Genomic DNA, 27806 nt, shown 5'->3' on the forward strand with positions numbered 1-27806 from the left:
CAAAATGTTATGACGCACATTTTAGTTCATAATGGTCAAAGTCTGAGCATTCACAGCTTGTTATAAGAAACAGGACGGATGCAAAGTGACTGAATTTATATCCTTAAATACCTGTGAATACAAGCTGGACTATTACGGTTAGAAGAATGTTATAATGTGCACCTGTTTTTCATATTTTTGGCTTTCTCGGGTTAGTTTGCGGGTTGAAATTTGCTACTTCTTGGTCCTATAAGAGGTTTAAATGCATGAAAAGTGTTGCTCAAACTAGGCCTACCGCTACAGAGATATACTGCGATAAACGATAATACTGAAACTGATTTATGCCACTGATACAAAAACAATAATGCAAGAAAATCCCAGTAAAACCTTTTAAAAATGGCAGTATCATTCAAAAGGCCTGAGCGGATAGATAGCAGACAGATAGCAGGTTGCACCAATAATTAGTTACAGATGTTGCTGATTCAAACCTCTACAGATCAAATCTTTTCATATTACAACTAAAATAGCACAAATCTCTCCATTATTGCCAAGAAAATGTACACACGATAAATACTGTGCCCCAAAATACACTGCCCTAGCTCAAACAAACAACAAGTATTAGCTGGGGAGCTGGAAGTTGACCACCAGTCTTAAAAAAAATACTACAGCAATTTCTGTTTGCTGAAGCAGTTTTAAGGATTTATGAACTGTTTTATTTTTTACAGATGGTGAGTGGGAATAGAACATGATTTATGGGCCTGGCCTCTCTCTGCACATGTGCTCCAGGTTTGGTAACATAGTGACCTATAATAAATGTGCATTGCTTTCATTACACTCAGTCATCATAATAAAATGTTATATTTAGGCCGGTCACGATAACAGATTTTGAAGTTCGATACATCGCTGAAGTAAATATAGACGATAAACGATAATATTGAAAGTAATTATTGCCACTGACACAATAAGAGCAGATTTAAACCGCAGAAACTATTCCAAATCTACAATATTGCAGAAAAGCAGCAGAAAAAAACACTTTAGTACTTAGTTTGCATCTGTAATTAGTCATAGAAATTATTAATTCAACCTTTTACGCCTTAAATATTGTCACACAGCCAAAAAATAACCAAAAAGAAAAAAGTACACACGATGAGTACTGACTCCAAAAAACACTGTTCCAACTTTCATATATGTATAGAACGATCAAAGTCCATATAGTACCTATTGTGACAGGCCCATTAAAATGTGATTACATAAGTTAAACCTCTTCCCTGCTTGCTGAGTGGTCAAATAGACAAGTGTAGTTGAGCGGTGACGTGCTTGTGTATGTTTGCCCCGATCAGAAGAACCTTGTACGGGTCCAAAGCCAGCAGAGATCCAAGGACACACAGGAGCTGCACTGGGGATTGAGTGTGACTGAGCGTAGCAACAGATTAGCTTTGCCTGTGACAAGCCACTTATCCTGGGAGACAGGTGTGAAGAATGCTCTCGCCTTGTGGGCAGAAGCCACTGGTCTGACAATGCTATACTCCAGCAGAAGCAGCCTGGAGGCCATAAGAGTGAGTTACTTTCATATCCACGACCCTGGCTTTGTTTGGGGTCAAGAAGTTAGAGTGTAGGTGACATGGACAGTGAGTCATGTGCTAACACTATTTACAGTGTAAGCAAATCACGGATGTACTGTACAAAGATGTAAGATGTGTGTGAGGGAATGATTTTAACTGTATGTGAAGAAAAAGCTGGTTGTGAGTGGGTGCGAGGGAATGGTTTTGATGTAAAGCACTTTGGATTGCATGATATAAAGTCTGATTTCACTTTATTATATAGCAGACTCTGGGGGTGAGGTGGATCTGGCCGCTCAAGCAATGATGTTAATGTTGAGAGCGGAAGTTGAACCGCCAATCTTTAGATCAGTAGATAAACGCTCTTCCAACTGAGCTACATATAACGAAAGTTCTCCAATATTTTTACCTGTAGGTTTGGGTGTGTCCATGTCATATTGCTCAGGATATATTTTTGTTTGCTCTGGAGGCGATATGAAATTTGAAATCTGGTTCATTTAGATTTATATGTGTCATAAATACCATAAGAATCCATCTTGCTGACAAAACTCCTAAGCCACTCTGCAGACAAGAGTATACATTTTTATATTGCATTACTTGCTATATAATTTATTGATGTAAAGTGGAAATCTCTTGTTTATAGTGCCTGAGGTCTAGCAGCGTCAGACAGAGCAGTGTGAGACATGTGGTACCAGTGGCACTGTTCATGTGAGCTGACACCTCCAGCTCTGGCCTTTGTTATTTTCCCTTTTCCTGGATCTGTTGATTAGCTCTCACCAGGCACCAGTCACACAGCCAGGCATGTCAGTAGGACACATTCAATCAACTCCAAAATTCACTTTGACAACCAAAGGAAGTCAAAAAGTTAATTTGGTTAATGTGAAGTTGCACAATAATTTAGGTGAGTGCTCCTGGGGCACACAGCGGGCAGTTTCTGGAAGCATTAGTGACCATTAATTTGATTGTTGCCCTGTCTATATGAAGCATTTTCTTACAGTGTGGTGTTCAAAGCTTAAATCCTACCAATGTAATAACAATGTCATGGGGCAAATTGACCAAGACACCCAGCAGCCCTCTAGAACCACGCCAAGCCCACATTCTCACTGAGATAAGGTGGGCCTGGCTCAAGAAGAGGAATCCAATCAACAAATTCGTGTTCCTGTCTGCTTTAATGTTTTAGTATTAATCAAAGGTAAGAGCAATTATAATAAATGCACCTATCAGTTACAAAGATTATGTTATCGAAAACAACAACAACTATGAATTCAATTGTTATGTGATTGATGACTCTCGTTCTCCAAAATGTATATTCAAGTAAGAGTACTGTTGCTTCAAAATGACATTACTCAATTTGAAGTAGTAGTTTTCCAAGAGATTACTAAATAAAAGTAAAAACAAAATTGGGAAACTACTACTTTTAGTCACTTACAGACGTACTCACAATGGCAATGTCCAATGGTGTCCAAAAAAGTACTCAGAGTAGTGTAATATAATGTAAATATAGGCCTACTTGTATTCTTCCTCTGACATTGCAAAAATAGTTTCAAATAATTGCATCAGTTCTGACCCTTTGTCCCATAATGGAGCAGGCCCAGCATATATTACAGAAACAACACCATTTTGATTTTAACACATTGCTGTGAACCCTGAACTTGTCTATTTACTGTTTTGTCTTCGGTAATGTGTTATCCCGGAGGAGCCTCTCATAGGAGCCCAGCCAAAATGCCTCCTTCTGTCTGTTCATTAACACTCCATCACCTCTGAATGAAGGGACATAAACTGGGGATGAAATAGCGCCTGAAACAAGTGTTTAAAATGATGGCTGCTCTATACGCTCTACTCGAGTGCACCCATGGGTAAAATTAGACACCGGGAAAATGACCTTAAAGTGGCGCCTAGCTTCATGGCGGCGTAGCGGGGGGGCACTTGTGAAGAGATGGAGGTACGGGCCGGAGGAGGAGGACGGGGGGGAGGGGGGGGGGGTAATTTTTTTTGAAGGATGAGTTAGAGCTGTACCTGAGTAATTATGTCCTCAACATCTCATGGCAGACTTAGATTACAATATCACATCCAGGGCTGTTCAGTGTCCTGGCTATCCTATCTGCAAGGACAGCGGTTATTGTTTCCGCCATTTAGTTACAAATCATTTACGTTGGATCATGATAGCAAAAGAAAACAAAAGAGGCGTATTGCTGTTGCACTGTCTTTCATCTATAAATGTTAGCAAAGGGACTGGGACGGTTTAGAATTACCCGTCGCTATCCGGAGAGCGGCTAAAGACTGAGATATTGGGAACAATGTGATGGTGCGTGCACAGAGGGGCATTTTTTCCTCCTAATTCCACCTGGACCATCTCTTCAGTATGGACAGCGTCTCTCAGCTACCCTCAGATATTAGCACTGCCGCAATGAAACTTGTCATTGAGAGGATTGTAAAAGGCTTGCAGCGATCGGCCTTCTTTTGTGCCGTATACAGAGAAATGGGATCACAGATTTTCCCCTGTCAGCCTGGATTTGAATAAATGGCGCTCTTCAAAGACAATTTTTCCTCATTTGCGAGCGAAAGGGTTCATTTGTTTTGTAATTTGTAACAGGGCGAAGCACAGGTTGACGGGGCCAGGGATGAAAGGAAGCAAGGGGGGAAGAGAGAGGCGTTGTGGGTAACTTCAGGTGCGAGGTTCTTGTTAGGAGGTAATGGAGCAGGCCCGAGTACTTAGGAGATATTAAATGGACAGAGCGGGTTGCACCTCTCATTAGTCGCCGCTGGTAACGGGTCAAAAACCTGTGTGGAGAGAGCATGAATGATGCACAGTGACAAGTATGGGAGGAGAGGCTGGTATTTTTGGAGCAGAGGTGAAAGGAGAGACGGAAACATAAGGGCCACAGCCTGTCTGTTCTTAAGGTGGTGTGGATTACGGTGGCTCGATTTGTTTTTACAGTATTGATTCTTTCGCTGTTCATCTCGGTGATTTTATGTTGTCCTGCTGCTTTAAAAAATCCGTGCTTCACTATGTCATATGAACAGATGTGACATAAGCTGACCAATGGGAGGGGAAAAGTTTATCTGAGCAAAGGGCCAGATTTAACAAAGAACTCTCAATTATGATAAGATAACTCACCGATATTGGCACAAATACATTTTATACTCCAGAAAAAGTACTTTGCAACTTCAACAATGCACTCTTTTTCCCATTCCACAACACTCAAGTCTCAAGTGAAGTTTCCTACAATCTCAGGGACGCAGGCAAGGGACAGGAACAATCGCCAACTTCTTGTAAGGGCTGCACGGTATGAGATAAATATGCTGTTTTATACATATTTATTGTATAATGCACAAAATGACTGTTATGTATGCTTCTGTTCTATACTAGGATAATAGCTACATCTAGATGGAGGGCTGCATCTGCTCTGAATGTACATCTCTCAAAATTGTATTGTGGCTCATTGTTGTCCACCTTTGTTTCTATAGCGGCCCATGCACGCTCAATGACACTTGACTGTTATTCAGGCAGATTAGTGTGATCCCGTCTGCTGGATTCTCATCTCCACTTTTATAATCACAAGTGTCAGAGGCGTCAGTGAACTGCAGCTCAGACTGTAGACAGGTCAGTACATCAGCCCAAACACTTATTACACCCTCCTCCTTATCTAATTACCCACATGTCCATGAGATGTGTTGCTGCCCCCTGTATGTGAGACGTGTGTGTACGTGTGTGTCCTGGCTTTATTCTCTCTGAGGGCTGAGTGAGCATGAAATCAACTCCTGGTAGCATCTCTTTAAAAGGTGTTTGATTTAGTTCACTGAGAAGTATGGTACTGTTTAAGCTTTGGCCCGCAGGGATCTGCTAAAAATGGAAAGATAAAAGAAAGAAGGCTCAGTTTAGTCGGCATGGAGACCACAAGTCGGAAGTTCAACTGGAGGAAAAGGGTCATGGATCTTTTATAATGATATGACCTGTTTTTTTTATTCGTTTCACAAAAGCAGTGGTAAATATAGTAGAAATAATGTGGCTTGGGTGTACTCTCTGTGTCACTGTGGCTTCTTTCCAAGTACACGACCTCCTTTAGCTATTCAAAGACATGCATGAGTACATCTCCAAATTGCTCCTTATCTACTATAGAAAGTACAGCGCTGCTTTCGAAGAATGTGGATATTAACAAGCAAATTTTACATGGGTTGTGCTCATTTTGTAGAATTTGATTATGTCAAAATTTCATTTGATGTTTTTGGTAGAAGTATCCAAACTTACTATCCACAAATGTTAAACTATCAGTATTTGTTGGGGATTAGCTCCACATTAATCCATATGAATCTTATAGTTTAAAGTCATTTCATCTGACATCAATCACTTTTTTTTGGGGTCTAATAATGACAGCACTTTCTGAAGACATTGTTTGTATGTATTTGTGTTATTTTACTTTTGTTTATTCATATTGACGGAGAAGACATTGAAGTTTGTGCCAGTTTTTGTTTCATATGGATAGGCCCAGTAATTATAGCAATATTAACCACGACCCAGGTCAACAAATCTGCAATCTGACAGGAAAAAGACCAACACCACAGAATTCTGACCTGCAGCTCAATGTTTAACTATAGGGATTCAAGAATATGAAGATAACCTATTGATACTTTGCAGCGACATCGCACTGGGGGTGTTTTACATGAATCTCTATAGTGGAATGTTCAGCAGTCACCATGGTGATACAATGCAAACATTACCAAATAGTGTCAATGTTTTAAGATAGTCTGAAAGCTCATGAAAAAAATCCAAAATAGATTTTAACAACACATTTTCAGGAGCCTGTGATTAATACAAACGTTCACAGTCCCGTTTAGGACTTTGATTATCAACAAAAAGGTGAGAGTGACTGAAAAACTGGATAATGATAGCGAGCTTCTGACAAATTTTATATGTGAGGTACTTTTTTTAAGACAAACAAACTCACCTGGTATAGCTCCAACTAAGTGAGTTTTTTATGTTCAGAATCTGTTAAACAAAGCCCAGATTAAAGTCTAACTTGAGTAACAGAGCTTCAGACAGAGTAGTGTCTTCAGTTAGCATCACACCCCCAGGGAATGTTGATGACATCAGCTCCAAAGTATCAATAGGAAGTGTAACTGAATAAAACATCATAACACAAGAGCTTACTAAGTCAAATATCTGCAAAAAATAAATAAATATGAAGAGATTTCAGGCTCTTAGTCACTGGCACGCTACAATCGTATCTTTTTCCACATAATTATCGTAAGTGACCTATGGCTGTCTGCCATTTTCTGTTTTTAGCAGAGCAAAATCTTTCATGCCCTACTTAGTCTCCACACAGACACATTGTGTTATCATCACTGTCAGCGTGCCATGTGATGTGTGCAGGGAAAATAAAAATAATTGAAAATAGAAATATGGAGGGATCAGTGAACAGAGCTAGTGACAGCGAGTGTGAAATCCTGTTTTCTCTAAGAGCGCACTTTATTTAAAATCGGATGTTGTAGAAAAACCTTGATGAATAATCCTCGGTGAGAAAGCACACAATGCAGAGCTCTTTCTATTCTTCTTTAAACTTTTTTTTTTTTGTTGTCGAGGAAAATAGTCAAGGTCAAAAGAATGTCGGAAGTTTTTGACAGACAGGAGCTGGCATTGATCTCACTGAATCTGTCTCCACTCCTTGAATGGCCACTATTCTTGAGTGGGATATTTCACCTCTAGTCCCAGATATTGGCTGTGTGCTGGTGCCTGGTCCCTGCCTCTGTGTTGAGAAAAGCGGCGAAAGGCTCAGTGACTTCCCGCTGTGTGTGATTGAATAACCTATTAAACGTGGGCTGTGACCTCTTAAGCCAGCGCGGCGCTCTTAATATTTCATTACTCTCACTTCTACTTTTAAAACAATAATTTGCTCTCATATTTTATTCCCTCGGGTGCACTGCCATCGGGTTAAACAGCACATGTATTTTCGTGTGATTCATCGGTTTACTTTTTGTAGCTTTTCCCCGCCCAAATTAAGTCTATTAAAACCAAATGTCAAACACATTACTAGCTGCTAATGCCATAGCTTAAGGACAGAGGAGAGGAGAGAGGAGAGAGAAAAACTGCAGATGATTAACCTTAACCTGCCTATGGGCTATCCACAGTCATAGATCGAGGAATAAAGCAGGGGATAGGGAGATTATTTGCGAAATGTTAAGATGTTGTACTTCTCAATGGGACTACTGTGCTGTCATACTGCCGCTGGTGGTGTGGTGCACTTGAGAAGCAGATCCCATACAAATCAGATTTCATATGACTGTGTGTTACATAATTAATGAGGGAGGAAAAGTCAGCGTGTAAACATATAAAAAGACAAACATCCTGTCATGGCTTCCTGGGCTATGCAAGATGATATTATGCGATTGTGCGCTGTGGGGTAGGGGGGGAAAACATGGACATATCAGATTCAAGTTGGTCTGAAAAACATGTGCGTTCATTTATCTTGTTCTGTTTATTCTTATCTGAGTTAAAGGGGAGTGGGGGGGATCGCAGCAGCTATGGACAACTTAATGTGTGAGCAAGTGACATAAGCAATCTTTCTCTAAAACAATGCTGGCTAGCCCTCGTTGTCAATTCATCTGGTCTTACAGTGGGAGCGGTTTAAGAATCTACGATGATAAAGTGTGGTTTTGCAGCCTCCAAAACTCATGACGCTAACTACTCAACCATTAACAACCAATATTCACATTCCAGACAGCTACTCTTCTACTTTTCAGGTGAATTTGATTATGATTTCACACCTGAATCAAAATTTCTTGCATAACTCATTAACATAGCAACAATTTTTGGAAGACTTCTGTTTTTTGTGAAGGAATCTGACATTGAAGCTGCATAGCGGACTTTTAAACCGCAATGTTGATATGATAAATGCAGTATATCTTGAAACGCTACCTCTTGTAACTGATAATCTTATAGCCGTGGTATAGTTCTAATTTAACCCGACATGGGATAGCGGGCCAGCCCCATACCAATGACAGACTTCAAAGGCACATGTAGAATGTAACCTTGATCGGGGTCGGTGTGCACGAGCTGCCCCCCCCCCCCTCGCACGCCCACACGAGGCTACAGAAATGAGGCCCAACTGACCCCATGCCGTGCCGCGCCAACCTGTTCCATTAACATCAGTGCAGAAAGCCCCGCGCACTACTTGGTAATCAGCACCAGGCATATTTGAGTCTATTTTCACACACCGAAGCCATCACTTGCATTTTCACCAGGCTGATTGGTCAACACTTGAAACTACATGGGGAATAATTTTGCAACTTTTTCTTGGATTATGTGACCTTTGTTGCCATTTGGTAACATATTTTAATGTAAATTTATGATAAAAAAAACAATTCAGTGACGTTTCTATAGATGATATACTGTAAATAACTATAGAGAGTAGGGGTATGTTTTATTTAATGATTTATCAGTAGAGTAGTAATGGTACTGGACGTCATGGTTGCGGGTGCTACAATATACGTACAGTCGTCCCTCGTTTATCGCAGGGGTTATGGTCTAAAAATAACCCGCAATAGTTATCAGAGAAGTAGTTAACTTTATTTTTTACAATTATTTTTTTTGTTTTAATGCTGTAAAACCCCTCACCACACATTTTATACACTTTTCTCAAGTATTAACATTTTTTCACCTTTTAAACACTTTCAAAGTTCAAATCTTTGTATATTATGTCCCCCTTCCTCGACGATCGCCTTAAATGTGTTGTTCACCTGCCTCCGCTCCACCGTGCAAAGAAAGATTTCTAAGTCCAAAGCGTTTCTGAAATTTGTCGGACCAGAATGTTTCATCGACATAGTGGGTTTTATTGGGGAGAAAATGTGCAAACATACAGCACTTCAGAGTCACACTGCGATCGAATGTTTATGTAAATTTTGTTGAACGCATTCTGTACTGTACAGGAGACACGGCACGGAGGAGACTGACAATGGTCTACAGTCCTTTAGCCAATCAGGACGCAGAACACAATGCTCATTCGTACACTGTTTAAAAAAAAAAAAAGTAGGCAAAATAGTACAAAAAAAAATCTGTAAAACAGCAAGACCGTGAAAGGTGAACCGTGATACAGCGACGGACAACTGTATAGTCCACATGGTTTATACTTTTTCTTATTCACCTCATTCAGGTTGTATTATTTTGCATGGGGCTGCCAATCTTAACAGCAAATAAGTATTATATGGACAACTAAGCTGTTTTAAAGCCTCCCAGAGAATCGCTGCAGTGCTGACTCTTTGGTCACATGAACATTTAATATTTTAAACAAGTCTGCCTGAAGTCTGAAATGAATGAATGAATAATGACTATAGTGTAAGCGCTTTGAGAAGCTTTGAAAAAGCGCATTACAAGTGTAAGCCATTATTATTATTATTAACTGGAAGTGCCACAACAACTGTAGTCTGAAAAAGTGGGTGGAATTGAATGGAAAAGTTTAGCTGTAAAAAACAATATGCCAACTATGTGAAGAGAGTTTATTTGACACACAATTAAGCCACACACTTTACTGGCTCCATTATATTCATTTATTACCTTATGTGCAAACACAACTGTTACATACGTACATCTCTATTTTATTTAACATAATGTTTTAACACCTGCTATTGTAAAAGGTGATGGAGCTCACACTTTGACACTAAGTTTCAACACTTTAACCACTTATGCATTGTAAAGACAGGTATATGAACACACTATGCAGTAATCATTGTCGTCACTGTTATTTTTAACCAGCGCAGCAGAGGTTTCCTATTGACTCCCTGCTCACTGTCAGCCTCGGCCCATTATATGTGTTACAGCATCAGGGGCCGCGTGCATCTCCAGTGGCGTCCTAAACCAAGGAGCGGATTCAATTTGCTGCAGAGTGATCTAATCTTAGTCCTATGGGGTGATAAGCTGCTCTGGTAGTGCTGTTTCGCCCTATGCTTTGTGGAGCTAAGGGGAATAATGTAAAGCAATGAGTGAGTTTGGCAGATAGATGTCACTCCGGCTGTGGTCTGAAGGGGGCGGTGTAGTGCACATGGGTTATCCAGGGATGACCTTGGGTTCTATTTAAAAGTGACACCTTGTGGGATTATTTAGATAGTGACATGTAGGGTTAGAAGTTCAAGCTAACGCAGACACGGGTGCACAATATATTAAAGACATGTTATTGTGAGCAAAGGTAAAGTGCACATGTGTGTTCAAATAATAATAAAAATAATGGTCTTCAGCCTGTTTCTGTTTGGTTTTTAATTTCAAGGGTCATCATAACAAAACATCTGCCTTAGTATGCGGCATTACTTTAAGATAGATTTGTTTTATAAAAAGGTCTTTTCTGGCACAAACCTATTGATTAATACTACAAGAGGCACAAAGAGTATATAACAGGGCTTGGATGAATGGATTTCTGACCAAAGTCTAGAGTTGTAGCTGTCCAAATATAAAAAAGAAAGGCTAGAATTGAAAAAGCAGGGATGTATTTGTGACATGAGAGGTTTTTTATCCAGATATCAAAAGTGTATCTGTTATGTGGGACCAATATGTTTGTAAAACTGTCACAGTCTCAATGTGTGACTTAAAAACATGTGTTTGTTATGATTTTTACAAAAGTGAAATGTTAATTTGTGAGATTTGCTACAGTGTATCGATCTGAGGGCCTTGCTATACATTTTAAAATACTGATATTGGTATATACAATAGTTAACAGCAACATAACAGCAAGACAAATAGAAAGATATTCATATCCATAGCCTTGCTCTGCAGGCTAGATTGTTGCAGGGTTTGAGTTTTCAAACTCAAGAGAATCCATCTTCTATGGCTCCCAGCTGATCCGTTTGAGCCCTCATTTAATGTTTAATTTAGCCAAAACCTATATTGTTTTATTATCCAAGCATGTCAGCTTTGCTGAGAGGCCCTCCTCTTCCCGAACTAAATCGACGGAAGCCATTCCAGATTGATAATGGGGAGAATTCAATTGAGAGTGCACATATAAATCTGGTGTTAAATATGTTATGCTTGGATAATTATAGTTCATAGATATTACATATGATTTTGAAATATGCAGCTCTGTCACAGTCTCACCACACAGCCCAGAACCTGATACATTTATATCAATAAAGACAAATGGGCAGTAACGTGAGAAAGTTCTGTGGGGCAGTGGATCTATTGTGCGATGCAGAGAGACAGCGATGGCGTCGGGGCTGTGCGTGTGAATTGTTGTGAATGTAGATATTAATCAGTGTTTGTTGTTAGACAGCTGCCACCCTGGAGCCCACAGCCGGGTGTCATATCCCCGTCAGAGCACCCATAGGAGCGGGATACTCCTCTCAGGGAAAGAGCCTCTTCGAGCAGCAGGCAGTTCACGGCTCATGTTTTGGCAGATGCCCTTGTCAAAAACATCTCCTAATGCAAGCTGCTGGTGTTACAGTCATATTCTGTGTGGGGTTTGACACAGGGAGCAGATGTGCAGGGGAAGCAGCTATTCTGATGCTATTGTGATGTACAGTATATATGGCCTTATGGGAACACGTCTGTTGTAGTTACACGGATGGCAGTGCTATATATGCTAATGTAAAGTTATATGGCAACTACACATTAGGAAGATTACATTACACAGTGTGTATAATCTGAAATCCAATTGTTTGTGTATTGTTTCTAGTGTGCACTGTCTATGTTTACATGCACTGCAGAAATGTGATCATTATCTGATTTCTGGAGTTATCAGATTATTGAAATGTCACGTAAACAGTGAAGCGAGTAATCTGATTTCTTTCAGATTGCTCACATCTGTGCAGGTTTTGACAAAGACATCTTTGCAAAAACTAACAAACAAATGTGGCAAAACAAAGATTAAAATAGTTATTTTAAAATGAATTGTACTTTTCATATAATTTACTCTAAAAATCCATTGACTAGCGGACACAAATCAGTCTAGTTTTCAGATTTTTACTGGCCATGTAAATGTACTCAAACATACTGATGCTGCTTTGGTCTTTCCAAGTACAACCTTGTTTTTATCAAGGTTTAGGACTCTCACGATACATTACAAACAAGCCCAGATTCAATCAAATAAACAACTAAAACATAATTCTATTTTACTGTATTGTGAATGTTAACTGTAAAACAACAACAACCGCCAGAGTTTGGGAAGAACAGTGGCTAACAGGAGCACATCTAGCTGCTTGGACGCTTGGGGAACCGGAAGCGAGGGAAGTTGATAGCGCTAGCTGTGGGCCAGACATTAATTTAGTCTAGCTTTATGACCACAGCCTGATCGATAGCCTGTCTATAAGGAGACAGCCCTGGGTCTCCTTTTAATTGTTCTGTGCACTTCTCATCACTCCAGAACTCATTTGAAAGTCTTTCAATTCAGTCCTCTGCATGGGCGAAGGGTGAATAGACTCCCTTATACAAGTAATAGAGTGGTGCATGGAGACAGACAAGTGGATTTGGTCATTTTTGTCTGACAATGGGTTTCAGAGTGATGAAATATTCAAACAGTTTCCAAAGCAATTTACAATTTTGGCTTGGTAAATACTTTAAGAGGTCAGGGAATCATTCTTAATAAACTATTTGTTGATTTAAGTCTTTGTTCATGTTTTTTTGTAGTTATTTTTAAGCGTTACCCACATTTTTTATCTTTTGAATGTTCAAAAGTGCTCAAAATGATACCATAGAGCAAGTAGTTTGTGTAGTGCTCAGAATTACCTCACAAGTGCATTCACAATGACTTTGTCTGGTCAGATTTCCTGTTTTATTTTTTAGAGAGGTTTTTCCAAATGAGAAATGATTAGTGCAAATGTATTATGAAATTGACTGTTGCTGCCAATTCACAGGCCTAACTGGGAGCATCATAAAACAAACATCCCAGGTTTATCTGAATATGTGACAAAGCGAGTTCTCCAAATCTAATTCAGGATTCAGTCTGCATTATTGTTATTCAAATGTGTGAGAGCTTTGCAGCAGTTCAAAGGGCTTTTGATGAACAAAAGCACCTGATATATGCTCCACAGCCCAGGCCTCGGAGGAGTGTCTCACACAGCTACTATTGTTTGCAAAAGAAGTTAATTAACAACATTAGGGACCAGTGCACTGCAGTGTACACACACTCACACGACGAGCCCGAGTCATGCTGATGTGATAATTACTGCTGAGTTTCAATCATCTCCCCACATGTGATTTCTGAAAGCAATCATACAATGAGAACTCGTGAAGCTGCTGATGCTTAGATTTACCTTATGTGTTCTCACAAAGACCTGGCAATGTGCTTGTATGTGGGAAATGCACCAAACTACAAATGTAAAATAATAAAACCATCTAAAGTTAAATCAATTCATTTTACATAAAATCTATGGCTTTTTAAAAAGAGCATGTCCCTTGGGTAATTAATGATACTGGTCTGGTGGGTGAGCTTGTTTTAAAATGTTACAACTTAGACTTTCAAATTCTTAATGATCATCAGTTTGTTCTTAGTGAACTGAGCTGGGAGAAACTTTTATAAAAAATAAATAAATGCAAATTTCTTCATTGGTTTCATGCATTAGGTTGGGCTGCTTCCATTATTAGATCAGCCATGCAAATAAGAATACATGTGCGTTTTGTGCTCGTTCAGATGTGCTGTAACTCCAGAGCTCGTCTGAACAGTGCTCAGTGTGGTGAGTGTGGTGCAGGTGGACTGGACATACAGAACAATGGGACAGAAAAGTAGAAGAAAAGGATGACTAACCTAACCCACCTGAGCTCGGCTCACAGGGATCTATGTCCTCATCGTCACTGGGACACTCAGCGGACGCCACCAACAGATCGTCTGTCGTCTGAAACAAAAGACACACAAACATGAGGGACTCTGATTTAACACAGCCCACGTCCAGTTAAAGTGGTGCCGATGCAGTTTTAAAGAAACATCTATAGACCTCATTTACCCCAAGATCCAAGCAATTATGATTTGGGGAGATCTTTAGATCTTTAGAGGCAGTGAGCACAACCAAAACATGTTCTCCAGGTCTTTTGGACTAGTCCATGTTCAAATGAATGTATCATTGGAGGGGGACGTCCTGTAAAGAGCATGAGCATGATGATTATCCATATTTCCAAATACAATAAGAAGTCTGTTGATGACTTTTTGAGCATAACTAAAACAGTTAAAACAATAACATTTGTATCACTTGCTTTCTTCAAATTTCTCAAGGTTGACCATATTAGGAATTGTCCCCAGCGGGTTAGTTTCAGGAGAGGGGGTTTATCGGTCAAATACAACAGCTGCGCCTCCACTGTCCAGGCAACACCGTCTTCACAGGAACAAGATCCGATTATGGGGGAACGTATCGGGCAAAAGTTCACAGTGCAATCGTCAAGTCACATGCTCAATTTGTGGCACAGCGTGTGGCGAGCAGCGCCCTTCAAGAGGCTGTTTAGAGCCATCACACACCCCATGACATTTAGAGGACAAGCAGCCACAGAGGAAGAGCTGCACATGGGAAACAAAGGCCAGCGTGCCAAGGGTCTCTCCAACACAGTGTTAGTGCTGAATGGTTCGCTTCAAGACATTATTGTCAAAAGAAATAGAGTTATGCCATTCTGATATAGGTTAGACTACTGTAACGGCCTGTTCACTGGCCTGTCGAGTCTTAACACAGCTGCAGTACATCCAGAACACTGCTGCTTGGGTCCTGACTAGAACCAGGGTGTACGAGCTCATGTGTCCTGTGCTCAGGTCTCTGCATTGGCTCCTGTAGCTCAAAGAATAGACTTTAAAGCAGCTCTGCTTGTGTATAAGTCTCTCCATGGACCAGCACTAAAGTACATCTCCCACATGTTAGTGCCACATGAACCATCTCATACTCTGAGGACTTCAGGTCTGGTGCCCAGAGTCAGGACTAAACATGGGCAATCAGTGTTTCAGTTTTATGCAGTTTTCAGTTTTTATCCTGAATATGTGAGACAGGCTTCTACTTTGACAATGTTTAAATCCAGGCTCAAAACAGCTCTGTTTAGCTGTGCATATGACTGAAAGGTTTTTATTCTGTACTCTTTAATGTTAATTTTACTATGATTATTTGTTCTATTTTGTTATGTCTTTCCTCTTCCGTAAAGCACTTTAGATTACTTTGTGTATGAATTGAGAACTTAATGTTGTTTGAGTTTGGCAATCACTCTTAAAACTCTGTTCTTGTATAAAGCCTCTTAAAATCTATAAATACCTTGATCAGGCTTGATATCTATTGCCCTAGCCAGATACTTTACATTACTTTACAAATACGTGTGGGTCTGGAACTAAATCTTGTCTCCCTGATTTTCAATTGGCATGACTGATTGTCGGATTAACCAATCAGAGAAATGGATGGTCTGTTCTGTATCAAAAGAAACATGGCGTCTAGCAAGTAAAATAACTCAATCTCAGGTATAGCGATGTATATTTGGTTCTGCAGTATACAACGATAATCAAGAGTTGTCATCTGCATTCTGCTCCAGATTAGAGGCTTTGATTGGCTCGTCCTAAATGATGTTGATTGTTTGATGCTTATTATAGAAACTAGAAGGGACTCGCTGGACAAGCAATGAAATCTGTATTGGAAATGTTACAATAGTCGTTTAATACAGCGCCAAACTGATTTGATCCTGTGTGTGCAAATGGGAAAAGGGCAAACGGGGCTCTGAGAAACCCACTGTAAAACATTAGAGTGCTCTCTTCTGTGTAGTCTCGCCTCGGGCCATTTGATCAGCTCTGCGTTAAAGGTCATTTTGTTTAAGCACAGTCGCGATTGTGGGCTCCAGTACAATTTCAGAGATGGGACCAGACCTTAGCAACCACTTACAACAACTACACATGGATATACACACAATTAGAGACGTCTGAACGACTTAATAGTACAAACAAGCACGGAAAATGAACAGTATTGTTGCATGGATTCCTATACATATTAATACATATACAAGTTCTGCAAATGCTTTCAATTTAGGTGCAATAGTTAAAGATGTACGGTGTAATTTAGGCCACCTGTTCTACATATGCCTTTAAACGGATTAAAGCTAAACGAACCTTGACGAACATGCATTTTACGGTGAATGGGATTGCCTCTGCACAGATCTGACCTATAACGACCTGCTGGCGTTACCTGCTCGTCAACATATGCTCACATTTTTATACAGCGCTTTCCCACTTTCAAAGCACATCACGAAACTCATACATCAGTGTACGCAGACACCGGGGTCGAGGTCGGTTGAGCGTCTTGCGTATGGACACAACCACGATGCACAAAAGCAATCAACTGTGGGTCGTTGGAATCAAACCGCCAACCTGTGGATTAGTGAATCTGACCGCACAACTTACGATGTTCGATTCAGAACGCCGACATTCGAATCAGCGGACGAACATTCTACCAACTGAGCTACGTTTAATGCCGTTCTATGGAAGCAAAACCAGAAAAGTGACCTCATTAAATTGCCACAATATTGATTTATTATGGACATAGCCCTTGTACTGTGAATCATTCCGTGGGTTACCTCTTAACATGCACAAATGAATGGGTACGGCCTAAGGTTAATTTAATGAGGGTGGTTATAGCTTAATGTAATTGCCGCTATGCATTTCTTCCCCGCATCTAAACAAACCTGTAAGTTGGATTACCATCAACTCGTATAGGACAATTAAAGTTGATGTCACTTGGCCTGCACATCCATTTGGCTGCTTATAATGCAATTCTGCTGCAAGTGTAACATCGTTTGGACATTCTGAACACGCGTCGTCTTTTACATAATAGACCTGAAAATGATAGATCAAAGCTATTAGAGGACTTTGTAGTGGTGGAGTACGGGGCTGTGTGTGTTTTTTGGGTGCGTTCGTGCACGGGGAGCTGCGGAGAGCGTCCAAATGTAGATTTAATTTGCCAAGCGCGGCTCTGATATACAGTGTCGGCCGTCCAGATGGCAAAAGCGAGCGCATCCTGGAGTGGCACATCCATCACACGAGCGGCGTGATTTGTTTTTCCTGGCGGGAGATCTTGACACCCGGCACTCACGGGTAGAGCAACGGGAACCGAGGAATCAATATGCTCTCTCTCACCCCTCTCTCTTTTAAACTGTACCTGTCTCGACCGTCCCCTCGCTCGCTCCCCCTCTATCTCCGTCCTTCACTTTTATTTGCGAGTGCGGAGGAGGAGGAAGTGGTGAGATGTGTAGGTACCAGATGTAGGTTAAGTCCCTGAGGGTTAACATGGCGGAGGTGTGTGCCCATTCAAATCACAGAGCTACATGATTGAGTCTGTGGTCAATGTCAGAGATGAATATATTTGGACTGGCCTCATTGGCAATTTGTGTCCAGAAGTTCATATAAAAAAAAAAGAAAAAAATGGGACATTGACAAAAGGAACTATTGCTGAGTTACTAAACCATGTGGCGCATAGCAAACAGTAGAGTAGTTTAAACATTCAAGAAGAAGTTTTGTTACTACAACAGAAAAAAGTCCAAAATAATTACACAAGATTGCAATAGATATAGTGTTTAGGGATGTCCCGATACAGATTTTAAAATATTTGCATTTCCTGATACCAATCCAATCTCATCTCAATACCGATCTTCTCATTTTAAATTCATTTACACAATTTCAGCTGTGCCTTTATGAATAATGAAGCATTCCTTGGTAAAGTTAATTTGTTAAAATACAATAAAATAATGTCTTAAACTCCTCCACAGCACAGCAGCTTCAGAAGCTGTGACACAGACATTAGGTGATGTTTTAGACTTTATTTCGCCATATTATTTATGTTTGAGGCCTGTAAAAAGAGGAGAACAACATGGCTACTTAACATATGTAAACAAGTCAATGCATTCCCTCTGCTCCTCCACCCGATTAGTCCAAAGTTTGGTTTTCACTCTTAATACTCCCTGAAAACATCCAGAGGTAAAACAGATACTATCTCTGTCATCAATAATGTTTTTAGCGGCTTTAGCGCCTCCTCAGTTTGTGTTCTGCTCTGGATGTTATTCACTATAACGGCTCAATCTATTCACCGAATCTGATCCGAGCCGATACTGATAGCAGTATCAGACAGGGACATCTCTAATAGTGTTGTTTGTACTGAAATGATGTCATCTGACCAATCACAGGCAGAGTGGGACAAATCTGTCAAATAGTCAATAAAAAAAAAAAAAAAAACCTAAACGGTCAGTTTTCCCACATTAAAGGCGCAGTAACTGTTCTGCTTGAGAGCTCGTCATCTGCTTTTCTCCATAGACGTGTTGGTGCTTAGTCTGAAATTGTCCCACAGTGCGGCATTTAACTTATCTGTCTTCATAGGGACAAAATGACCTCACCAAACAAAGTTACTGGTCAGCTCTGTAGAACGGTGAACCCCCTCACAGTAAGAATACCTGCTTTGCCATGTATTTTTGAGCAATAAAAATAACTGAATAAGTGCAATGCCGTACCATGCCATGCAAAGCGATTACATCATCATGATCTCTGCCTGAAAAGTAACATAGTGAATTTTGATTGGAGCAGAAAAGTATTTTTTTTTTAAAGTTTTGGAATCAACAATAAGAACAAATAATTCATAAAACTGAATACAAGTAAAACCATTTCTTACATTTTGAAACAACATGCTATGAAGTTAGTCGCTAGTGTCTATTTGACGTGTGCCACTTTAAACCGCTCCACATTCAATCTCACTGTGACCTTTTGACCTGTAATGCTACTATATTTCTAATGAATGGATACTGTGGTGCATTATGGCGCTATAAGCTCTAGAATCAACACTAAAATGAATTCACGTGTTGCTGAGCGCCTCTACCACCCAGGATTAGTGTGTAGGTCAACATTTTGATGTGGTCATGACCTGGTCCAATCCAATAACATTACCAATTCATGGGGTCTCTTCCAACTGTTGGCTTGCTCTTCAGCCGTGACAGTTCAATGCGGGATATGTGCTGGGCTTACCATGCAATTTAGCCTGTGTGATGAGCGCTGACAGGTATGTTGACTGAGAGAGGCCAGAGAGGACACCCAAATGTGCAGATGTTTGGTAAACACACACTGTCTGAACTGATCGATTTGATCTCAACTTTAATGTGACTTTCAAGCGGCTGCTCTCAGTATTCAAGAAAATGTTTTAGTTTTACGCACGTGATTGGATGAAAATTCAGTTTGTACACAACAAGAATTCAGTCTAGTATTTGATTTCTACAAAACAGCTAATGTTTTAATATTTATTTTCAAAATGAAGAGTGGTGATGGGCTGATGGGCAACACTAATGATTTTTGTTTCGTTCTGATACAAAATTATACTATTGCAAGTGTTACGATACTGATACCAACAACTTTTAAGTTAAAATTCATTAAAACTCCTTCACTATAAATGATTTTATCCTAGTGTCATTATCTCTGCTCTATCCCACTTGATCTGATCTAAAAATAGACTGTATGCTCAAACAAATGTATTAAAAAAAGATGTAGATATAGATGTATATATTGATATTTGATACAATATTGGTTTTCCATCTGTCCATCACCAATGAAGTGATACTGAAGATTTAATAGTAAAGATGCTAAAACTAATAATTTATTTATAATTTAGTCCTTGGGGGGTTAACATGGTGAAGGTATGTGCACATTTGGATCACAGACCTACAACACTGAGTCTGCAGTTATTGGAAAATATTCAATTTTTTGAATTTCACAAACTGTTTTCCTCTAATGTGACTTAAAAGCAGCTCTTGTACCACTCTTCTCAATGCTGAATCTCTCTTGGTGTTTTTCCCCATAAATACTGTGTTTTTAGGGGTTCATTAGCCCGGTGGACTCAGCCCAGTCAAATCACAGAGCTATAAGATTGAGTCTGCAAGTATTCAAAAGTATTCCATTTTTTTTTTACAATCATAATCTTGAATTTCATGAAATGTCTTCCTCTAATGTGACTTAAAAACAGCTACTGTACCACTCTTCTCAAAGCTAAATCTCTCTTGGTGTTTTCCCCCATAAATACTGTCTGTTTTTAGGGGTTCATTAGCCCGGTGGAGTTAGCGATGCAGCAGACATCTTGCCCACAGGAAAGATGCTCCGATAGAGAGGAGTATAAACATGATGTACCTGCAGTTCATTTTATGGAGGTACTTGGAAAATGCTAAGAGCAAAAGCTTGGGGCTCGCAAAGCATCATTAATCCAGTGGTAAGTGCTGAAGCCATGGTGAACCTACAGCATAGCTCATTTATCTGCCCTGCTCACAGCTCCATACAGCACACAGCAATGAGATGTACGCAGGGAAAAGAGGGAGACAGCTGGGAATAAAAAACCCTAGTAAAATATACTGTGGAAGCATTCGGGCTGCTCTTCACAAAGTGCAGTGTTGTTTAAATACTACATAAATCACTGGCATTTTCTGAGACCATATGTCGAAATATAAGCACTCCACATTTACTGAAATTACAATAACGTTTACAATATAGTGCCGCTGGATCAGATAATATTTTAAGTTTGGAAATATCTCTGTTCTTTTGCCTTTAGGATGCAGATCTGACTAAAATGCACATTGGGTTTGGTTGAAAAAACACAGAAAACCTACACCTTAATTAGCTTTAATAAGACTTAATTAATAAACTATTTACTTATTACTATGACAATATCCACTTCAAATATAAAAAATATACTAGCAATTAATCACACATAAAAAACTGCTTTAAGATGTGGGCCAATTTGTCGTGTTTGGGGGGAAATGTGGGTCAATTTGTCGTCTTTGGAGGGAAATGTGGGCCAATTTCTCGTCTGCAGAGTGAAATATGGGCCAATTTGTTGTCTGCATTTGACCCATCCTTCAACGCAGCTGGGGCAACCTACCAGAAGCAGGGAGGGTGGCCACAGTGCAGCGCTCTGGGACCAATTTCCAGATCTTGAGCAATCTCTATTACAACATACAGACTCCCCATAGAAAGGCCACATCCAGCTTAGTAATTGAATAACGAATGTGGTGAATAGAATGAACCATACCAGCAGAATCCCCTCCTCCCTCTTTCCCTCCTTCTCTCCCTTCTCTCTTTCTCTCTCTCAACTGTTCGATTTGTGACGATTGATAACGCTGCCCCTTAATGAGGGTCCAGGTCTGGTTTGGTCTGCATGCCTTCCTCATACCGCCGGCTCAGCACTTTGATTCTGCTGGTTATCCACTGCTCTGTGAACATGCCCTACGCCGCTAACCACAGAGCTATAGAGAGCTGCAATTGCGCTGTTGTCTAGACTAGAGGTAAAAACAGAACAGAATAATTTTAGTTTAATAAACAGACTGTTACAGAAAGTAGCTACTCAATGGCAAATAGAGGAAGTTTTGGAAAGTACAAGTAAAAATGACGACTAAATCTTCAGCAGTATAATGTCATAACCAATCGAACTTGCGTTTATTCAATTATAAGTGTTTTTATTATGCAAAAACACCTTGAAAAACATATATTCTCAGTGTAAGCGGCTTTACCTCTCCACAGATCTGAATAGTCACTTGGCCAGAGGGCGGCAGATGCTTGTGTCCATGGAAATAAGAGAAATTTAACACCATATTGTGGAACACTACGGACAAAGCAATAATATGTCAATGGAAACAAGCCACTATAAAAGTTCCTCTATATCTGTATCTATCTATAACCAAGTACCTGCATGTAATTACACTTGGGCTGATCAACAAAGAATGCAGTAAAAATCTACTTTACATTCTGTCGTACATGTGTGTTAAATTGAATATACCTCCTCTTAACATAAGCACTTGTTCTCCCCCTCTGCCTGTACATGACCCTCCTCACACTGGTAGAGAGTTGTTTGGTGAGGAGCCTGCTGTGCTCGGGAGACGCAGACACCTTCCCCGTGATGCCCTGTCTCTATGGAGAAGCAGGGCGCTCGCTGTTGTCTTCCTGCTCTAATTTGATGAATGCTTCCTGGCATACAACACACCTCTTTGGAGACGCGCTCAAAGTCGGGAGGACACTGAAGGCATGTGAAGGGTTTATCCCAAGCATGCCTCTGCTGTCCCACTAATGTATTCCACTGAGAATAACACAGGCTTTTTCTGGGACTCTCTCGGTTTTTGCCACATACATAAGCAACGTTTGGTCTATTGTGCAAAACTGATTTTAAAAGAATAGTAGCAATAACCAATGTGATAACTGTATAGAATATTAAGATTAGAAGACTATAAGTGGCACTTTTTTCATACTTTGGCCGGGGGTGCGACTTATACTCAGACTTATATGTGAAATTATTCAAATATATAATTTCACATCTTGGTTATTGTCTGTATTATTATTGTATCTACTCCTCCTGTACCATTGTAACTTTAAAATTTCAACATTATGGTAATTTAAAAAACATCTGATAAAGACTGAACAAAAATGCCCCCTAAAAGAAAATCGTATTTTGCTGAGTCTGAGTCATACCAGACATGTATTCAGTTTTGTCTATGCTTCATGTAGCTGATTAAATATAAATATGTTACGTTAGCGTGCTGTACTGCTATTCAGCTTGTTGTTCTCTATTTTATTGGCTTTATTATGACTTGTCTTTAAAGATGTCTGTTCTTGGTCTCGGACATTCTAAAATACATTTCCCCAAAAAAAGCAACTTATTGTCCAGTGTGACTTATATATGTTTTTTTCTTCATTATTATGTATTTTTTGGCTGGTGCGACTCCTTTTGAATTCATTGTCAAAATGAGAGACACTTGCTTGCTCATGTATTTCACACTGGTCCTATTTTGAGCCTTTTATCTGTCTAAGTCCTGGGTTTAGTCCCACTTTAATCACAATTTTGATATCAAATGTGTGCAACTACGAGCACACACAATCTAACCTACAGAGCCTTCCCTCATATATATATATATATATATATATATATATATATATATATATATATATATATATATATATATATATATATATATATATATAAAAATTGAAAACTAGTTTGTCTTGAAAAATACAGGAGTAACATCATCATTATGGCTACACTCTGCCGTGATACCAGGCATTATCTATAGTGACATTAAAGCAGAACTCTTAGCCGTCCTGACTCTTTTTGCTTTCACACTGCAGCCTCAGAATAACTGGAATAGTGGTATAAATCTCTAATTTACTATTGAGACATGTGCTCCATATCACCACATTGATTTCCTTTTTGACGACAGATCCTGAGCTGTATTGTAGCAAATACACAGATGAGGCCATTATTTCCATGACATTTGTTCACTCATAGCTAGTATTACCTGGGGACATGTAGTCATTAGTGATAATTGTGGAGGTGTTCTCTTGTGTTAAGCTTTTATAAATGTGCCATCTTGTACAAACTGTCAAACAGAGAGCTCTCTTTTCAGAACACACATTCAGCTTCAGTTTAATCTTCTAGTCTTCTTTGGCCTTTTACGTTTGTGAACAACGGCTAATAACTTTCTTGGAGATGTTTTACATGTGAGACTATAAGAATATTCTATTTAAAATCAACTATTTCAGTTTTTTTTTTTCTAAGTAAACTCATCTATACACACAAGGCCAAGCCCAACTAATGGGAAGAGCTGAATCGAGAAGTAATTGCTGCGGGAAAAGACTATTATGTAAAAACTGCATACAATATTACTTTACTTTGCAAAAATACTCAAAGCAAACTCCAGACTATAGAAACAGGGTCTTGTCTCAGTGGCATTATTCCTGAGCCTGGCCCTGGTGCAGCTGTGGTGTGGCCTGTGTCTAGATAAGTCACGATGAGCTGCAGGTAATTGGGAGGAGTTTGTTGGTCCCAAGCTTAGACTGTGGTAGGAGCACATCATTAGTGTGTGGCAGAGGTAGAGCATAAAGAACAAACACTGCTTACTTTTGTCCCTCTCTGCTCTCCGTACACCTCCAGGCCGATATGCATTAAACGGTTATTCTCAAACTTTTTCTCACAACTTGCCAAGTTGTCTGTGCAACTTACTAGATTTGAAATCTAAAAAGTGAAAGTCTGTCTGAATGTCTAAAGGAGAACTCTACCAGTTTAATTATACATCAAGACTAAACATTGTATTTGGACTATGCTCAAAACACTCAAGTTCTTTTAAAAATTGCTTGCAGTGGTTTGAATTTATTCCTCAATTTTCTAACGCATTCGTAATTATTCAACACGATGAGTTTAAAAGTGCATTTCACAGCTTTACAGGGCAGAGCGGAGTAATGTCACACCACTACTACAAACAACAGTACACCAGTTTTACTTTCTGGTTCTTGGACAATGAAAACAGCACACACAGTGGTCTTATTTTGATCCAAACTGCTGCTTTTACAATGCGTTACATGTGTACTGGGGTCAAACAACATTTACTTGTCGCTTCCAAACTTGAGAACCACTGGAAACGAGTTAATGTGCCATCAGTAGTACCATCCCACAGCTTGAGAACCAACCCACACCAACACATTGGCATCTATAGTCTCCTTTGAAACACAATGTACACTGTTGTTTACCCAGCCCTCACATCCAGGCAGTAGCAGTATCTTATCACAACGCCTGATGACATCCAAGTATCTAAGTTAGCACCCTGGAACTAGGTCGATGTTGATGAATAATTTACTCCCAGATGCTCAATAGATTCCCACTGAATAATGAAACCGTGTGGGCTCCAAGACTGAGCTGAAATTGCGCGTATTGCCTGGCCTTCACCCACTCTCTCCCTACCGCTGGTCTGCCAAGCCATCAACGCCATGCACTCACTCGGCACTTTAGCTGCAAGACAATGGAATAACATTATCGTCGTGGCAGCTTTGCTAAGAAAAGCAGTGTATTTTGTATATATCAGAGTAAGATGCTTATCGTGTTGAAAACATCTTGCGTCCGAGGGATGCTCTGCCAAAGTGAAGACAAAAGATCTAGTGGTGAAACAAGACACTGGTGACAGGACAGTGGGGAGGCAGCGGTGATGGACGCTAAGCAGGGAAAAAGGGTGAAAATAGAGGTATTTTTAACTGTAATGGGAGCTCATGCAGTAAGACATGTTCTATTTATGAGGGAGGCAAAGGCAGAACAGGCTACAGTCTGTATCTACATTGTGTTTTAGCTGCACAAGTTTTTTTTTTTTTTTTTAAGTGAGCTATGCAAACACGGTGAAGACACAATATGAATAACAAGCAATACAAGTAAACAGAGGCTGACCAACAAGAAGAGTGTGTGTGGGGGCATGTGTCTGTGTTTGAACATACAGCTGTAACACTGCAGCTCTACAGATTGGCAAACCATTACATCATACTTCAGAATAGGAATAGAGCCAATTGTAGCACATTGGGCCTTAGGTAGGAAACACCGGACAATGATCTGTAAGGCATGGCTTAAAACATATCTGCTGGGCACAGTTTAATTTGCCAATAGTAAAATACTTTATTTCAAGATTTTCCAGTATTTCTACGTAATTTAGAACATTTTAGCCCTACTGTCCCTCATAGTACTGGTTTCGAACACCAATGAAGAGACATCTGTGTTCACTATCTACCTCATGAAGCATAGTGCCTGTAGGGGGCGAGCCTCTTCTTTATTTAAAAAGAGGCAGCTGCTGTTGGTGCGAGTGGACCTCAGGCTGAGTATCACAGTGTCATTAAAAACACAGAGCTCTGAGCCTCTCCGTCTCACTCCCCTGGCACCGCGTGTTCCTGTCTGTACCATACATCTTCCTCTAGGCCGGAGCTGCTCTAACAAGGAGCGGGAGGCAGCAGTGAGGCGGAGTACACACCTGCTCCACACAGAGCACTCACATCATGGGATCAGATGAGCAGCACGGGGACCATCACATCCACAGCATGGAGTAAGACACCCCCACCAGGAGAACCAACGCCCAGGGCCATGTGTACAAGGAGGTCTGGACTCTGTAGCTCTGCTTGTGCGTTAGTGGGGCAGATGGAGGCCTCAGGTACTGTGCATGTGCAATAAGCATGTACACCACCAGTGTGTGAAGCTTTCTGCTCAAGACTGGTGTGCAAAAGGAAGTAAAGTAGTCGAGTTAGGGATTACTAGCCATTTTGTTACAAACATGAAAAAAGTAATACTATCATGGGTTACACAAAAACTGAAGTGGACTCAATAAGGACAGTAGAAAGTTCCCATTTATGCTTTTGTATTGGGTTTGATTTAGTCTAAATTCCATCCCCTGTCTCCTCTTTAACTGTGGTTTTCCCATGAACCATGCATGGGGATTTGGTAGATTTTTATGTCTGATGCCCTTCCTCTAAGCACCAGTCAGGGTAAGGAGCGCAGTTGAAAGTTGTCAGACACTGGAGTGCAGTTGTCCAGTGTCACAAAAATATGTGCTGCTGGGAGTCAGGTTTAAAGTGTCAAACATCCTGCAGGTAGGGGCATGCTTAACCCACTGCAACATTACCCCAAGCCTGTAAATTAGACAGATGAGTGTAAGCTTAAAACATATACATAAATCAATGCTCGCTATAGAAGATGAAGGTAGAAGATGAAAGAAACATGAAAGAAGAATGCACATGATTGTCAGCTGTATAGTTCTAACACAAACACAAGCTTCCACTCTACGCCATTACAACACTGGGCCTGTGGGGGACATGCAAAGGTGCTAAGGTGCAATGTACTGTGAGAAGTGGATGTTAGGTAATTACTTCAAAATGTACACAATGTGCCTATGCTCTCTTTATACTCTCTCCCTTCACTCCCAGAAGCACAGAGCAACAACTGCTTTGAATATGGCTGCTCAAAGGCACGGTTGCACCACTTTGTAGATGTTCCTCATATCCCCCCCAGGACCAGCTCGGCTCATGTCTCTAGAAAACACATGGCCGTATAATGCCGCTCACAGCAAACATGTAGACAATATACCAGAGCGGCGGGCGCGGAGGTGAGTGGGTGCCAGTCTAGCTGCGTGGGCCCAGACATGATTTCCCCGACTGTGGCGTTATTATTGCCATGCCAGTCACTGAGTCACAGCGGGAGATTGGTGGGTAATTCGGTCTAGTCCCGACCCGAGATGCTCCAGAGGTTAGAAAGGCTGTTATTTGGGTGTCTGATTAACCCAGATAATCAGCAGAACTAGTGACCTCTGGCTGAGCTGCGTCCGGTTACTATCAGACTGCAAAAGGCTAGCTGTCCACTCAATGTATTATTACTATATGGACTAAAAATCTACAAAAATAGGTTTTAAGGTGTGGATTTTGTGGAATATAGAGCTATATTTCATGTAGTTTCTGGTTTACTCTTGTTTTTATGTTTGTTTTATTGTGAGCAAATGATTTTCTTTGGCGATTACAAATGTTAAAATATTCAAATCACAGC

General features: G+C 40.2%; 1 protein-coding gene across 18 annotated transcripts in view; it reads right to left on the reverse strand.

The window, feature by feature from the left end:
• Nucleotides 1–27806, reverse strand: part of LOC117382306 (neurexin-1a-like) — a 313634-nt gene that overhangs the window by 6906 nt on the left and 278922 nt on the right. For 12 of the 18 annotated variants that reach the window (XM_033979430.2, XM_033979425.2, XM_033979417.2 and 9 more), the window contains one exon: nt 14258–14345. In XM_033979430.2, the coding sequence (XP_033835321.1) occupies nt 14258–14345 (88 nt within the window). The remainder of the gene's footprint in view (nt 1–14257; nt 14346–27806) is intronic. The other 6 variants (XM_033979439.2, XM_033979422.2, XM_055227255.1 and 3 more) reach the window with 1 other exon arrangement.

Source organism: Periophthalmus magnuspinnatus, chromosome 15 (assembly GCF_009829125.3).
Source record: "Periophthalmus magnuspinnatus isolate fPerMag1 chromosome 15, fPerMag1.2.pri, whole genome shotgun sequence".
In the NCBI taxonomy this organism is placed as follows: Eukaryota; Metazoa; Chordata; class Actinopteri; order Gobiiformes; family Gobiidae; genus Periophthalmus; species Periophthalmus magnuspinnatus.